Below are 17,192 nucleotides of genomic sequence, written 5' to 3' on the forward strand. Positions count from 1 at the left end.
GGAAATTACAAAATCATAGAAATGTTGCTTGACAGGAATCTCTGCAAGTCATACCAAGTGGTGCTGCTGCTAGTGCTAGCTCAGGTCAACCATGACTGCCTGTAGCAAAGCATTGAAAACCTCCGTGACTGGAGATTTTGACACTTTCTTGGTAACTTCTTCCAGTGCTGTACTAATTTCTCAGTGAAAGTTTCTCCTAAAGTGCAACCTGAAGTACCCGAGCTGCCCTTCAACTAAAGAGAAGTTTAAGCTGTCCTTAACAAACAGAGCAAACCCAGGTCTTACAACTTCCTTTTACAGAACCACATCCTTTATTGAAGACTCCAGAGTGACCAGGGAAGAGCATCCAAGCCAAAGCTTAAGACTTCTGGGTGCATATCTACACATTTCAACTGATAAAAGTGTCAGAATGTAATGCTCCTCAGGATAGCTGTCCCTCTGCTTGCTCCACAGAAGATCACAGTCACTGATGCATCACTTGAGTTGGTCAGGACCATCCCAGGAGTACATCTTGGGGGAATGACTCTAGGAAGATGATAAATGTTTTTTCTGGCAGATGGATTAAGAAAACTCAGCTTTTGTACAAATTCCAGTTCTGTACCTTCTATTACATGCAGGCTGTCAGTACAGCTGTTACAGAACTATACTCTAAGAAGACATCAAAATGATTTCCTTGTCTTCCATCAGTGCTTTGTTCATAGGTATGTTGTAGAGGAGTTTAAATCTGCCACATTGTTATGGCAGTAGCACTAAGTAGGTTTTATTTGAGTATGTTCACTTATTTCCATACTCTGTTCTCATTTTCTAGTAGATGGCTGAAGAACTTTTCAGGTTTTGGAGTCTTTGCTGTATTGTAGATCATATTTAGAAGATGATCTTGCTTTGCAAGAGACCTCTGAGATTGTCAGCTGTTAAGTCCCAGTTTTGATTAATCCTCTGGATAATCTAGACAGTGGAGCAAAATGTATCTAATCTTACCTGAAAATCTCCTTTAAGCACCAGCCCTTTCCAGAGATGGATTAACCACCCAAATCCAGAGTTAGTGATCGGCATTCAAAAGCTTAATTTGCAGAAAGCCTATCTCTGTTCTGGAGTGTGTTTTGGAGTGGTGGAAACCATGTAGTTCTCATCCCTGCTTCCTTCCAGAACAGTTATTCTGATCGGTAATACATTAAGATACCATAAATGAAGGAAAGGGGGAAAATACTAAAAAAAACCCCCAAAACACACAAAAACCCCCAAAACACACAAAAACCCCCAAAACACACAAAATCTCCCAAACTCTAGGATCAAAGTGAGAACACTTTGCTGCTTCATAAGGCCCATTGTCTTCCTTATCTCATCTGCACACTGACTAGTATGAGAGTCAGTTAGAGAAATGGTGGAAAACCTCTCTGTCTTGGAAAGAAGGCCTAAGAAAGGTCACCTTTTATCTTGTGGAACTTACCAAACAGAAGGATAGTTTTATTGGCAGCTTTTCCAAAGTGTTTTGGACCCCAGCAAAGGGGAAGGTTTTAAGAGCCACCTAGACACTGAAAAAGATTTGTGCTAGGCTTTGGTGGTGCATTCTGCTTGTCCTTGTGGCTTCTTCATGCTTGTCCTTTTGGTGCAGGTCATCTTCCTGCTGACTTTCTGTTTCAACAGAAGTCTGTCAAAACCTAATTCAGTGTCTTTTTGTCACTGCAGTTGTCCTGAAATCAGTCCCCAGCACTGACACCTTTTTTTGTAGTCATTCTGTCAGTATTTTCTTGTAACAAACCTCCTGTGCTTTTTGCCATTTTATGAGGCCATATTTAAGCTGTACCGTGTATTTTTCATTGTATCATTTTTGCTTCAGGCAAGATCTCCTGTTCTAACAGCACAGAGGAAGGTGGGGAGGTCTCTGTTCTCTGTAACTGGGCCACAGATGGCCCAGGGCATGTTATTCGAGGTGGAGTACAAACCGAGATGCTTCCTTTTGTCCCTTGTGGTTGTCTCTCATTATTTGGTTTCTAAATGTCTCTGTTTTATTCCAAGTGTGTTAAGAGCTCTCCTGGTGTCTAAGCAGCACTAGAAAGTCTGATGTCAAGAGCAAACTCTTTCTCTCACACACACCTATTGGTGCTGTTCCTCCATCACACATTCCCTGCATGGGATGGAATAACTGCAGAAGTCAACAAGAATATGACCTCATCCTTTTTTCTCTTGGTAGTGTCTGTCTTATCAGATTACTTTTTCTGATGCTGTTCAATGACTTTAAGGGCAAGTCTATCAATATTATTCAGTTAATAAACATTACCAGAATGGTGTTTCCTACCCCTTCTTTGTCCCAGCTTGTTGCCACTTGGTAGTTCTGCTGGGTTCTGCACACATTATCTTACTCTGAGAAGCACAAAATGTTACTATTTGTGTAAATGCTAAGAAACCACAAATGCTGTTACCAATATCAAAAATTATCTAGCCCTTACTGGTAATAGTGGGCACAATGCTTGATTCTTGTAACCAGCTGTGGCACAATTCATCGATTTACTTCTCAGTTGTGTGAAGTAAAATGTACTACAAATGCTTGCTATTATTACCCTTGTTCCTATTATTGGAAAGGACTGAGACATGGGCTGTTTAGTTTTCTTACTGACCTCGAGAGTTGTGAATATTACATTCACATCCTGTCTAATAATTCCTCCCAGGCTAGATAATCCTGTGCATAATCTCCTTCTGTACAATATGTCAGTCTTGGCATACCTCTGACCATCTGTGTTGTACTTTCCTGGGTCTTGTAGACTCTTCCTGTATCTCTTTAAGGTAAAGGCAGCTAAACCTGGGTTAAATGCTCGATTATGAAAGTTTATATTGTTGTATTAGTTCACACAATGCTCAGAAATGCAGAATAGAATAAATGAGCCCCATTCCTATTCTGGTGATAGTAAAAGGCTTGTTTTGAGGTTTCTTTCTGTCTGACTTTATCTGGAGTTCTAATTTCCCTCAAAGCATTTGAGACTCAATGTTTCCTAGAATGCTTTATGCTTTCTGGACACAGTGATGAAGACAGATAGACACTGAGGTACTGAAGAGAATTCAAAGTGTGGGAGAACCTGTGAGGAACATTGGTGTTCCTTTTGCTTTTAAGCTCAAAATATGTGTACCATAGCTTGAATAAATTGCCCTATAAGTAAAAGTGACTGACTTTATGATAGTATTCTGCAGTGACATAAACACCAGGGGAAGGAGAAATTTGATGGTTGCCTAGAGGATGATGATTTCTAATCATGAGAGGGAAATGAGCCAACGTTTTTTGAGAAGTAAAATCCAGTGAAATTTATTACTCTGTTGAACCATTTCTCTGGGGAAGGAATATCAGTGCCATCACTCTCACACAATTAAATACCAAGCAGCATAAATTATTTAATTATATGGTGAAAAAGGAATTAATAAGATGACTTGATATATTCCTGCTTCTTTCACACTCCAGGATTCAGTTGTTCCTAACAGAAAGATCCTGTGAAAAGAAATAGATGTCAGAGCATTTTTTTAGTGTTTATGTTGTATAAAAAATGAGACTGGTATAGACTAAAGTGTCAGTGAAAGGTATTTTATTGCTAGAATCCTGGCCAGCTTTCGTTGGTATGGTTGTATGCAATTAAGTCCCATGTCAGTAGAATTATTTGGGATTTTTAAAAGAAGCACGAGTGAAAAAAGCATTTGTCATGGCACCTTGAAGCTTAAAGCATAAATTTTAGCATCATCAGTACTGCTATGCAGTAGAATGGCAGAGAAAAAAAAAAAAAAAAAAAAAAAAAAAAAGAGAAGAAAGCACAAAAATCGAGGAGCCGTGGAGAGAAGAAATACAAAATTTGCTTTAAACTTTTAGTGCTATTTGGTATGGGATGCCACCTTGTGGAAATTTTTAGGTCGTCATGTCTTTTAGCAAATCTCTTTCTGACCTTTTACTCTCCAGGCACTAGAAAATCCCAATTGCATTGATCAGTCTTTAACAGCCACTCCATCACCTGATGTTTCACGTAATCTGAACTTTCGTTGTAATTTAGGGGTGGAGAAATCTTACTTTGGGAGTAGAAGGTATGTGAAAAGAAGTTTCCTTAGCTTCAGAGTGAGTTGTTTTGAGAGTGTGACCGGTGCAGACGCTGTGGTATGATTGTGGTACCACTCTCTTGCATGTTGTCAGAAAGCTCTGAAATGGAATTGTAATCACATTGTGCACTTCTGGTGTGCCAGCTCCATCATTACAACAGTTGGAAAGAAGTTACTCCATTACTGTCTTCAGCAGGACTTCAGAATTGCAGGAAGAAATGGCAAATGTGGGTTTGTCTGTAGCCTCAGTCAGCTGACATTCCACTTCATTTCACCCTGTAAAGGACCCTTCTCCTGGTGTGCTCATATGTCTGGCATTCTTCTCCATAATGGTCTGCCTTGGGACAGCACAGGTGTGTTGCAAATCCACCAGACTTTTTTTTGCAAACATTTCACGTCAAATGTCACTGGTTCTTCCCTGCTCAAGGCATTGTGGAAACAGGAAGGTACAGGTGAATGGTCTTCTGCCAAAAAGCAAAGTGACTTTCCCCTGAGTTTACCAAAATACTAATATGGCTACCACAAGCAAGTGAAGAAATTATATTCCCTGTATGGAAGTGTATGTAGAGGGTCTCTTGAACTGAGTCCCTGCCAAAGGGACACAGGTCATTTGTCTTGTTCTGCTTTCTAGCTTTGATTCTCCTTCTGCTCTTGGGGTTTTTTTATCTTCACATCCATCTCATGGAGCACGTGTTCATTTCCTGATTTCCTATAACTTGAAGGCAACTCTGTGTTTCCTCTCTTAAGCAATTAAGTGCTTCTAACTTTTTCTAAGTAAACATAAACATGAACCTTCTCGAGTAATTTCCTAGGCAGCTTTCTCTTCTAGACCAAATCTCTTTCAAGGATTCTGCTGCAGGGTTTTTTCAAATGGTAAAGAGATGCTGGTTAGGGCTTCTTTCTTCTGTCTCTTTTGCTACAATCTCATAATTGGTGTTGGATTCTGAGGTGTGATTCTTTATGGGCTGAGTTTTTTATTAATCATATGTACTCCTTCTTGTCTTTTACCTGTCCTTCCTCTGTAAGCCTTTTTCCCTGACATTGCTCTTGCCACCACCTTGTTTATCTGCAATGATCTATTGCTTTTGACCTAATGATTCCAGAATTCATTGCCGTCTTTCAAAACACTTGAACTAGGGCTGTGATTTCTGAACTTAACAGAGTATGAAGGAACACATTTGTCAATGATCTTTAAAGTGTGAATTCAGGATCTGATGGAAAGTTACACTGAACAGTTTTGGTCTTTGGTAGAAACTTCTCTGGAAACATTCAGAGTCTCATCCATGGAGTGTCAAGAAGTCACTGATTAAAGTGCCATCAGCTAATGGCAATGGCAGCCCTGGCAGCTTAGAAATGCCATTTAATACCTTAAATGAATGTTGTGTGGTGAGAGCTGTTTCTGACCTCCTGAACTGTTAAGCTCTTGGCCCTGGCAACTGCCTGCAGCTCTCATCTAACGGTGGAAACAGCTGAACCACAGGGTGGATTCCTGAGAGAGCTTGAGACACCAAAACTGCAGCAATTCAATGACAGAGCAGATGAAATTTAAAGCAGGAGCAATAGGGTGACTGATTCCATGAGCTGCAGACAGTTTAAACCTATGGCCATGTCCACTGGGTTCTGCAGCAGAATATCAGGAGGCTTCCATTTTGCATTCCCCCACAGCTCTTTACTACTCCAAGTTCACACTGACCTTGCTGACATACCGTGAAAGGCAATGAGAAATCAATTCAAGATTATTCAGTGCAGAGGAAAAATTTGAGGGAAGAAGCTAAAGTCCTCTCCTGCCACATGAGTGTATGTTTTGTACCAGTCCTTCCATATGGATAGCAGTTGTTTGACTTTTTCCTGTTACACACTCCTGTTGCAGCTGCATCCAGCTCTTTTATAGGACACAGACATTGTGACATTTATCCATACCTAGTGATGCAAAGCTTCCCAACTCACTCTGTGGAGTTACTATGTGTTGAGTTTTGGAAGCAGAGGTGCTTCCCAGTCTCCTTACAAGAATCGTGAATGTTCTGTTCCCTGTTACCCAAATGCATGTGTTACTCTGCTTTCCCTTGGGAATGCCTGTGAGCATCTTGCATAAGGCTTGATCTTCCTGTACATAATGTACCTAGAAATCTGATTTTGGTAACATTTTGTGAACACTGGCTATTAACACTAAAGCTATGAGAACTAAAACGCAATCTGTCTACTGTGACTGAGCATTTTTTGGGAAATATTTACCGAAATGATGCTTTTGGTTGTAAATGTCTTCAGGACTTCCCTGTCTCACCTAGGATAAGGCAATGTAGGGCTGAATACTCTGAGACATTGCAGTTGACTGCACAAATAAGTGAAGTGGAGCATTGTTTCAAATAATATTTTTTTCACAGAGAAAAATTGCATTTGGGAGATTTGGGTTGCTGTTGGGAGATCAGTGGGTAGCCCTGGTTTCATGTGCTAAGTCTCTCAGAAGAGAATTCTGCCATCCAGTGGCTTTTAAGCAGAATTATAAGTACAGGTGACATGACCAAGTCTAAGTAAGAACATATAATTTCACTTTGTTTCCGCATCAAGCCACAGAGGGCGTTACTGTCGAACACTTACCTGAGAACTTGCTTGTGAAAGTCTTTTCTTTTCGAGTTTTAGGGGGAGGAGACAGTGACATTTGTATTAACGGTGAAACCTTTCTTTGTTTGTCTCTCTGCAGTTATGTGGCTGTGGTCTGCTGGGCGTGGGCATCTGGCTCTCAGTGTCACAAGGGAACTTCGCCACATTTTCTCCCAGCTTTCCATCACTTTCAGCTGCCAACCTCGTCATTGCCATTGGCACAGTGATCATGGTGACCGGCTTCCTGGGCTGCCTAGGTGCTATCAAGGAAAACAAGTGCCTCCTGTTGAGCGTAAGACATCAATACTCCTTTTCACTAAGAACACTGGCTGTTACCTTGTTATTTTATTTGAATGACCAGTGCAAAATAATCTTCTGGCTCACTATGACATTGCTCTTGGCTTTCAGTCTTCTGTAGGCTTGCAGTATGACATCCCACAGCTTTGGTCACACTGATATCAATGGTGTATTAGCGAATGTGTCCTTGCTACTATGTGCCCTAATGTATTAGGTAGCAAAGGTAGCAAATTGCTGTATCAGTTACCTTGAATGGTTAAGCATGAACTGTAGGATCAACCTGGATAGCCCTTCCAGAAATGTCTGTTGGAAGGAAAAAATCTTAGGCACAGAGCTGCTCAGAGCCTCTCATGGTTATTTTTACATTGCCCTTATATAAGGCCTTTGTCAGAGGATGGTGGAAACCATTTGAGCCAAAGTTAAGAAGTCAAGGTCTCTGCCAGGCCTTATCAATAAAAAATAAATAGTCTCACCCTTGAAATTCTGTGACCATCACTGAAGCACAAAAGGCTGGGAACCTCTCTCAGAAAACACAGTGTGGATCTTCTTGCATAAACCTGGGAGGTTTCATCATTAGCTTCCCTGACTAATGATGAGAGGTTATATGGGGAATATATAATACCCCCCATATAAATATCCCCCTCCAAAAAAAAATTCTGGGGGAAGGAGAACCCTCCCTATGAGGAAAGAGGTATGGTGGCAGAAGGTGGGAGGAGGGCTTTCAAGGCAGACAGGTCCCAATTCAGTCACAGCTTACAAACCCAGATGCTGTGACATTAAGGAGCGTATTTTCCTTGTGCAAAACTCTGTTATATGATGTTGGGGAACAGCTGGGCAGAATTCCTTAAACGACCTTAGAGAATTAAACTGGAGGCAAAACGTGCACCTAGCTTTTTGCTGATTGCTTTTTTGTGTGGTTTTGTGTGCTGCACAGCTAGGAAAGCAAACAGAGATTAGTGTTGAAGTCCATGTGATTCATTCACACTAACTGCAACACCAGTTTAATTTTTTAAAAAAGGTTTTATATTCCTACAAGGCTCTGCAAAAGTCATTTTATACTATCATGACTGTCATGAATCTCCAATTCAAGGGCTAGCTGTGCTCCTTACTGCTTCTTCCTGAGCGTCTGGGGATCAGGTGTTGTGCCTGTCTGGAGTCTGCTAGGGCACAAAGGCATGGAAAAAAATGCCCACTGGGCATGAAAAGTAGGGAGAAACTACTAGAACTCACACTTGGGATGCCTCTGCAGAGGGAGAGGTTTCAGATACAGAGCTGGGAATAGAAGTGCTGAGTAATAGGATGACTATTCCAACAGTCACATGTGGTTCAAGCCTGTCTGCTAGGGAATCATTTCTGAGGCACGTCACATTGATCTTTGCGCTAAGGGATTTAGCATCTGTCCTGTAGCCTGTGTGAAGGAAAGAGACTCCCAGGACTGTGTGCTGTGACAACAGTCAAAAGGAGCAAGACAAATGCATGGCTGAAACCTGAAAACTGGTAGTAAGCCTATTGTCTTCTCGTTTTTAGCAGCTCCAGGTTTACTCTCTAGTTGACAAGTGTGTATACACCATCTCTTTTTTTCTTTGTTCTAGTTTTTCATCGTTTTGCTGATAATTCTCCTGGCAGAGCTGATACTAGTCATTTTATTCTTTGTTTATATGGACAAGGTAAGGAAGTATGCCATATAGATCAATTATCTTTACTAGCATGTAAACCAGGTTAAGTTTTTTGTTTGTATGTGTGTTCTCCTGGATCTTCACTTCAGTGAAGCTTTAACCTTGAGATTTTGGGTCTCTATTGTAAGCTGCTTCTCAAGGGGGAGGAGGAAGGGATGAGGAGATCAAGCAGGAGACACATCCCTGGAATAAAACCATGGTCCCAAGCCTCTGCAAGAAGCTGATCATCTTCTAGTCCTGGGTTGTGTCCTGCTTAAAGCCTTATAGCTTCTTAGGGCCAACCTTTGGAACAGGACAGGAGGAGAGAGGCATGAGATATTCACAGGTTATTCAAAATAACCAGTTGTCTCCCATGACTGGGCAGTTCCAGAGTTTGGCATGAGTGCAGAATGGATCAAGAGGCAGTTCCTCATACAAGCCCATCTGTAGGAATCTGCTATCTCATAGTGACTAAGTGAAGTAGGTACAACTGGCTGGCCCATCAGATACATAACACTGCAAAAGTGACTGGGGAACTGGAGACCTCTGCTAAACACAGGGCAGAACCTTGCAGTATGAATACGTCCAGACTTAGTTTAAAACAGCTCCTCCCAGACTTTTATCTCTTCTCAGGCTGTCATTATGATGTCTGTTACTTTCAGGGAGCTGAGGTGAACTGCTGATTTTGACTGGGTTGTAAAAGAGGGATGAAACGTATCTTGTAATATTATTGACCTTTATGCCAGGACCATAATCCTTTCTTTTCTACCAGCTCACTACTGTCAGAGGCAAGGTACATTCCTACCTGCACCCAGGACTCTGGGCTCAGACTGAAATTAATACAAGAAATGGGGACATCTCAGATCTCCTGTTAAGCATTCCAACTTTGTCTTCTAAAGAAAGAAGAGCCCATTTGAAAGTCATAAATCCTACAAGCTTACTCCCACAAGGATAAAAACAATGCCTTTTTTCAACTAATTTTGTACTGGCTATTCACTATAGCCTGCCTGAACTCATGCAAGGATAACTCCACTAAGGTTGGGAAGCTGGGACTCTGGTTTCATGATTTTAGCAAATTAAAGCAGGCCACAGGCAGGAGAGGCTGCTGTGGGGTATTGCCAACAGCTGTCTCTGGCAAGGTTACATCAAGCTCAGCAGATTGATGCTGTCCATGTTCAGCTGGTTTGAATCAGCGGATGACTTTAGGATGGACTTTTAGCAGAGGTCTCCTATGTCAGGTGAATTGACCCACTGTTTTGCAGTCTGAGGGAGGGACTAGGCTTTGGCAGCTGCTTAAAGATCCCAATGATTTATGAGTGTCCTGAAGCTTTTTACCCATGTTAAGTTTGTGGTGAGAGAAGGTAAATGACGGACATCCTGTATGTGTGTCTGTAGCATTTGGTCCTTTCCTCTGTAGTGCATTGACTTTCTCTACCTTCTACATGGTGCAGGTCAATGAGAGTGCAAAGAAGGATTTGAAAGAAGGTATGAAGCTATACAATTCAGAAAATAATATTGGACTGAAAAATGCATGGAATATCATTCAAGCAGAGGTAACATATTTTCTCAATAGTAAAAAAGTAACAATTTGGTCATTAAGGCTGCTGCAGTCTGTTAAGTGTGGCAACCCTGCCTAGTCTAAAAGATGTCTAATGCAGGTTTTGATTTCTGATTTTGCACTCTGGAATATCCAGGGAATACTATGAAACCCAGGATCAAAGTGTACTCTGTAAGGTGAAAGATGCTTGCCTCTCTGGGATTCTCTGTGGCTTTCAGAGGCATAGAGGTGATCTGTAAGAGCAGAGAGGCAGCAAAACCTGCATAAGTGGCACTGCAGCTTTGGCAGGATTTTGCTTTTAGCAGTTGCGGGCTTATTACCTTATGTTTTGGTGTTTGGGCTTATGTCTCTGTGACAAGAAGATTTGGGTGTGGAGCCATTTATTTTCTTTGTGTTTTTAAGTATTTGCTTTAGGTGATCAGCAACCACAGAACACTTTAAAACTACAAAAGTGTTGTGGTGGCCTTTTTGAAAATACAGTGGTTTTAGTGGAAATAAAAGTTTGCAGTTATGTGTGATTTACAAATTGTGCTAGTTAATTTATTAATCCTTTACTTCTGCACAGATGAAATGCTGTGGTGTGAATGACTATACAGATTGGTACCCAGTGCTGGGAGAAAACATTGTTCCAGACCGATGTTGTATGGAAAACTCCCAGGACTGTGGACGGAACTCTACTGAATCACTGTGGAAAACGGTAAGGCTCACTTTGCCCAGGTCAAGTCTTAGGTAGGGGTGAGGAGGAGTAAAACAGTGGGAATGCATGTGAAAGAAAATGTGACCTTGGAGTTTCAATTTTCATTTTTCATCATTTCAGGGATGTTATGAGAAAGTTATGAGCTGGTTTGATGACAATAAGCATGTCCTTGGTTCGATTGGGATGTGTGTCCTCATAATGCAGGTAATACCGGTCTGATGTTTTTCAACATGGCTTTGATTTGCTGTCAGCATTCTTGACTCTGTTGTGTGAAAAGTGATGCTCAACTGCTTTGAGTTGGAATATTATTTCAAAAATGTCAGATTTGTTTTACGAGTTCATTTAAGGCCATGTGCTCAGAAAAGGAAGCAGGTCAGTAGTCAGTCCTGCAAAGAAGAGATGCTGCACTGGGGTTTTGCTTGCCCATGTTTTGACTTCAAGGTACCTCTTTGGAATTCCCATATTAAGCCATCTGTTAATGCTGTCCTTTCAGGAACTGGTTGGTTTTTAATTTTGGAAACAAGTTCTAGAAATTACCCAAATTAGTCAAATCATGGCCACTCAACTGAGGAGGTTGATGTATTTTAAAAAACAAGTGCAGAAGTGTCATAATATTCTTTTATGGTTTTGGGGTTCTTGCTCCAGGGAAGTCGTCACTGCACTAAGCTTTCCAGAGTTCAAGCATTTAGACAATGCTCTCAGGCACATGGTGTGATATTTTTTATCCTGTGCAGGGCCAGAAGTTGGACTCGATGATCCTTGTGGGTCCCTTCCAACTCAGGATATTCTATGATTCTATCACTGTCATACTTTTGGGGGAGAATATCTGAACCTGATCTTTTTAATCACAGTTACCTGACTAAACAAGCACAAGTTGTTGGGTGAAAGGGAAGAGTGGCTTGTATGTATTGATTCCAAAAAATTGTCGAATGTATGACAAAGAACCCTGAGAGCTTTTTGTCCTCCATCTGTGCTCTGACAGATAAAACCGTGGATATCACTACGTGCCTGAACAACATACATTCAGGTTTACTGCTCAGTGTTGAAGCTTGAGAAATATGGCTAGTGTAGAATGACTGTTCAAACTACAGCTGGGTCATGAGCACAGGTCAGCAATGCAGTTTTGGCAGCCTTCCTGTACTAAACCCCTTATTGTTTGTTTTCCTTCAGATTCTTGGCATGGCCTTCTCCATGACACTATTCCAGCAGATTCACAGGACTGGCAAAAAATATGATGCCTAAAGCCTCTGACACATTATCACATCAACCTTTCTGTCTCATCATAAAATGAACACAAAGAATGACTGCAAGGAGCATCACGCCTAGCCCTGCTGAGGAAATCCGTCCCATTGACAGATCCACTTTGTTGTTACTTGTCCCGTTATTATCACAACTTATTTGACTCTTTCTTTTTTTCTGTTTCACATTTGCCATTTATTTGCCAAAGAGGGGGGAAACTCCCCAAACAAATGGATTTTCTACACGAAATCATAGATCTGCTCTAAGAATGTTCCTTAACTTAAGAAAATGTTTTGCTCTACTAATCCATGCTATACGTGCGAAAATTATGTGTGTTTGACTTCAAGGGAGAATTCTTTAAAGTCTTCCATTAGGTTTTCAACCCTTATATCTGATTTACTGGAAGACTCAGAAAAGCCACTCTAACTGAGAGTCCTTGGAATTGGAGCTGCTTTGCTCTGCAGCTTCTTGTACCTTACGGTGTATACTTTTTTATTATGATGATGATTATTATTATGATGGATATAGCTTAGAATTTAGTTGCCTGACTTATAACTTCTTACTGTTTTTGGTTTTACACATTTATTGTACATTAATTTGGGAACCACTATGCGATCTCCAGAGGACATGTTTTGCAAAGTTGACAGTAGGTGCAGGCAAAGACATAACTTTTCTCAAGTCTATGGGGAGGCAGCACTTACCTTTATCAGGGCCTTGATGCCCTCACTGTAACAAAGGTATTTCCTTTAAAACCAGAGACTCTTCTGTCACATGGAATGCAAAGCCTTCCCATTGGACCAGATGTTGAGCTTCCTACTCCTGCAAGGCAAAGTTCCAATGCCTTTACTCACCCAAAGCAGTGCCTGGCTGCTTTATGTCATGCTACTTTGAAAGCTAAAAGTACTGACTAAGCAAGTTACTGCTGGCACAAAGGAGAGAGATTGCAGTCTGACCTACTGGCAGCAGACTTTACTGACTGTGTTGTCTGCTTCAAAAAGTTTGCCCAAGGCACAGCAAGCTGCTGGATGTGAGGGAAGGGGATGGCAACTTGATAGCACCATTATCATGCCATGGCCTTTGTTGTAGGGATTTCCTCGGGCCAAAGACAGCTGTCTCCCTGAGCTAGAAAAGACAGTTTTGATTATGAGTAACCAGATGATGCAGGAAAGGGACAGTTTCCAGAACAGCACTCAGAGATGCTCTGTATTGGCACACCTTCAGTACAGAATTGGTTTTTGCTGACAGATTGCCAAGTTCATCCACTGGGATAGTTTACTAAATGCATATTTTTACCAACATTCCTGTTAGAAAACTTGAACGTGTATTTCTCTACTTTGAATGCTTCTTCATTCAGGAGCCTCCACTTACCCATTGTTACAGGTTTTTGCTGTTTTGTGAAGAAAGAAGGAAAGGCTCGGACAATGGAGGATTCTCTGATTAAACTTCAATCAGGGCTTGACTCAGCTCTGAAAGAAACACTGCTTTTTGCATGGACAGCTGTCAGAAGTGACCTTCAAAGGTTACCTCATCCAATGTCAAAGAGGTATTCACACATATGTGAGATGGGGTTCACTATGACATTATTGGGCTGAGTTTTAGAAACTGCTGAGGATGGAGATTTTGTGCCTTTCAGAGCCATGCCATCTCAAACTACTCCTCTGGTAAACAAATTAATGTCCAGTCTGAATTTCGTACTTCAAGCTCTAAAAAGATGTAATTTTCATTGTATCATTCAGCCTATCTTTTCCTTGAGGGCTGGAATAGCTGTTGAGCCACTTTGTATCTGGGAGGTTTTAGTTCCCTATTTATCTTCCTAATAAGTCCTGCATGCATCTGTACATCTGGCAGCAATAGTGTTTTGTGTGACCTATGTGTCACTTTTATGGGTTCCTATGAAACCAGTGTGACAGGAAGGGGTGTGAATGTGTGGGAGATAGAGATGAATTTGGGTGTTGCAGTGAAGAAGAAAGTTACTATTCTTAGAGCACAGCCCTTGCCCATATGAGCACAATGCCCAAGTTTCACAGGGCTCTGGTTTCCCACTGAAGCAGACAAAGCCATATGGGTTCAGCTATTTCACTTGGATAGCCTTTGAAGGAGTCAGGGAAGAAGCAGAGGGAAAGCACAGAAACTGAATCCAGTTTTACTTCCATTTCTAACAAAAATTGGGACCAGGAGCATCTGAGCCTCACTGGAGATGGTTGTTCCATATTGAAGAAGGGGCTCTGATGCCCAGTGTATCTGCTGCTACATGTAAGACTGTATCCAAAGTTGCTAAGATGTGTTCCCATTTTTGCAAGCAAAGACAGGATGGTTTTTGTCTGGTGGCTCCACTGCATTCTCCCTTTGGGCTGAGGTGCTTAGCTTTCTCTAGATTTTCTGGTGCTCAAAAAGAGCCAGCTGCAGGGCTGAGTAGGAGCATCATCTCTGTCCTTTTGGGTCGCACAGTGGTACCTGCCGCATCTTAAATTTTAATCTGCAGTCAGTTTTTGTACAAAAATGGTAAAATATATTAGTGAAAGTAATAAGGAAATAAAAGATGTTTATGAGTAACTCAGAGATGAAATGTGTAGTTGCAAACTCAGCTACTTTGCCTTCCATCCAAACCTATTTTTCTAGAATGCTTCATTCCATTTCACGATCTAGAAGCATAGATCCTGAAATCTTTTTTTTAATGACTACTTTAGGCATTTTAAGCACAGTATTAAGTGAGATAGTTACATGAGCTTCATGTATTCATCTCTATGAAGCCACCTACGGGAGAGGAGTCAAAAGCAGGACTGATTTGTGTCTCTGGCTGACTCTCTGATGTGGGAGGTGATGACAGACATCTTCAAAGATGCAGAAAGGTAATACCACTTTCCTGGCAGCAAAAAACAGCTCTGGAAAGTGTGAGGTTGCAGCAGTCAGTTTGTCAGAGAAGACACTAATTGTCCTGTAAACTGGTCAAAGGGAGCTTTGGCTCATGTATGTATGCACTTTTTTTTGCTTATGCTGGTGGGTGGCTGCCTGTGTGTTTTCCCCAAATGTCACTGATTATTTAACTATAAGTTTTTAGCATGTTTTTAAATAAAAACTGATACTGAGTAAAAGTATCTTTAATATACACAAATACTGATTTGTATAAATGCATACCTCCCTGTATCTCTAATTCATGAAAGCACAGTTCAAGTCTGTGAAAGTGCTGTTTCTCTGAGTGTTCCTTCAGACTGTAGCATACCTGCTGTCTTACTGTCCTTCATGCTCAGGAGCTGCCACAGAACTTAACAGAGACAAAACAGGAGAACTGCCTGAAGAAGCTCTGTTTGAAAGCTGATGAAGTGTGAATTAGCAGTGAATTCTGCTCGCTCCTGGTTGTACCAAGGCTGTTTGTTACAGGAAGCCCAGGTGGAAGGCGCTCAAAAAAAGTGCCCATAGCTAAGCAGCATGTGAAATGCTGAAAGACAATGACATAAATGTCTCCAAGATGAAGAAGATGCCTTGGATATGTCATGCTTTGAGTTCCTGGACTATGGCTACATTAGGCCAACTCTCCTATCCTGTGTCCACCCACTCCATTTCTGTGCATGAAATACAAACTCACACACAGGGAGGGTGCAAGCACAGAAGGCAGCCAGACTGATCCTCGTGCTCTTTCCTGCATGACGTTCGGTCAGGTATAGAAAAGGCAAGGAGGAAAAGGATGCTTTCCCAGCAGATGGTTCTTGGGAGGGGAGCAGCATGGAATGGGCCACACACAATTCTGATGTAACTTCTTTCCATAAGTTGAGCAGCTTCATCCTGTAGCTGGCATGGGGAAACCTGGAGATGTTTGCCTCTGGGCTAGCCATCTGTTGTGCAGTAGAGAGTAGACACTAAGAAACAACACGCCATTCCCACCGGGTGATGTTTGCACCAGTGTTTCTTCTATGCAATACCTACTTTCGCCTTTATATAAAATATTTTTACTAGGATGATATAAAAATAAAGGATTTTTAAAAAGGTGCCTCTTTCAGCTCATTTGTCTCTTTAATTCCACCACCAAAACCAGAAAGGGACAAAAAAAATTTACAGAAGGTGACTCACAGAGATCTATTCCAGCTCCACTGCAGTTGAAATCCAGAGCTCTTGAAGCTGTTTCATTTGTGAAAAAATTCCTCTCCCCTGCCTCCACCCCACCTTCCCCAGTCTTCTCTCATCCTTCAAAACCATATTAAAACAGAGAAAGGTGTGAAAAATCCCCAAATAATGGAAAAATGGTTTTGAGAGCCTGATACAGGAAAGAGATTGCAAGGGTCCCTGAGAACACAAAATAGCTGAAGTGAGGACAAAATAGTAGAGAGCTTGAAAGACATCCAGAGGACACAGAGAAGTCTCAGACAAAATGTGAACATTGATTAACACTCAGATAGAGAATGATTACAGAATAGCCCTCCAAATGCCAGGAAAGTAGAAGATGGGCTGAAAGATCCCCAGATGAAACAGGAGCCAAGCAGAAGTGAACAAAGTAACAGAGTCTGAAAGAGATTCTGAATGCATCAACTAGCCTCGGGGAAGGAAAGAAAGCCTGTGAGTCCTCAAGAAAACAACATGCAGCAGTGTCAGAGGCAAAGAAAGAAAGAGCTAAGGCAAAGGACTCCCCCAGAGAATACAGAAGAGGCTCAGTGATAAGAAGAAAGTATCAGAGTTATTAAAGGAGCCCCAGACTACTCAGTAGTACCAAGGGTGGCCTCAAGAGAAGATTAAAAAAAAGAAAAAAGGGAGGGAAGAAAGATTGATAGTGCCCCAAAGAGCAGCATCAAAGAAGGGGAAAAGAGCCGAAAATCTGTAGAAGACTCAGAGAACACAAGGTAGCCTCAAATAGGCAAAGGAACTAGTAGAAAGCCTAAAAGAACGATGATGAACACACAAGAGACTTTGACAATAACAAGAAAGTATCAGGTATTCTGAAAGTGCCCTACAAATGTATGCCTGCAGCTGCTGAGAGAGGAGAGAGGCTAAAAGAGCAACAGAAAATAGCCTTGGAGAAGGGAAGAAACAAGCATGAAGGCTGAATAAGTCCCAGGAGAAAGAAGGGAAACCACAGATGCCATGAATCTTG

At 41.5% G+C, this 17,192-nt stretch overlaps 1 protein-coding gene across 5 annotated transcripts in view; it reads left to right on the forward strand.

The window, feature by feature from the left end:
• TSPAN9 (tetraspanin 9) overlaps nt 1-16,096 on the forward strand; it is a 168,966-nt gene extending 152,870 nt beyond the window's left edge. For all 5 annotated transcript variants that reach the window (XM_066341060.1, XM_066341058.1, XM_066341059.1 and 2 more), the window contains 6 exons: nt 6,767-6,958; nt 8,556-8,630; nt 10,070-10,171; nt 10,742-10,873; nt 10,994-11,077; nt 12,044-16,096. In XM_066341060.1, the coding sequence (XP_066197157.1) occupies nt 6,767-6,958; nt 8,556-8,630; nt 10,070-10,171; nt 10,742-10,873; nt 10,994-11,077; nt 12,044-12,115 (657 nt within the window). In that variant the 3' untranslated portion in view covers nt 12,116-16,096. The remainder of the gene's footprint in view (nt 1-6,766; nt 6,959-8,555; nt 8,631-10,069; nt 10,172-10,741; nt 10,874-10,993; nt 11,078-12,043) is intronic.
• Nucleotides 16,097-17,192: the final 1,096 nt, after the last annotated feature.

Source organism: Sylvia atricapilla, chromosome 2, assembly GCF_009819655.1.
Source record: "Sylvia atricapilla isolate bSylAtr1 chromosome 2, bSylAtr1.pri, whole genome shotgun sequence".
NCBI classification, from domain to species: Eukaryota; Metazoa; Chordata; class Aves; order Passeriformes; family Sylviidae; genus Sylvia; species Sylvia atricapilla.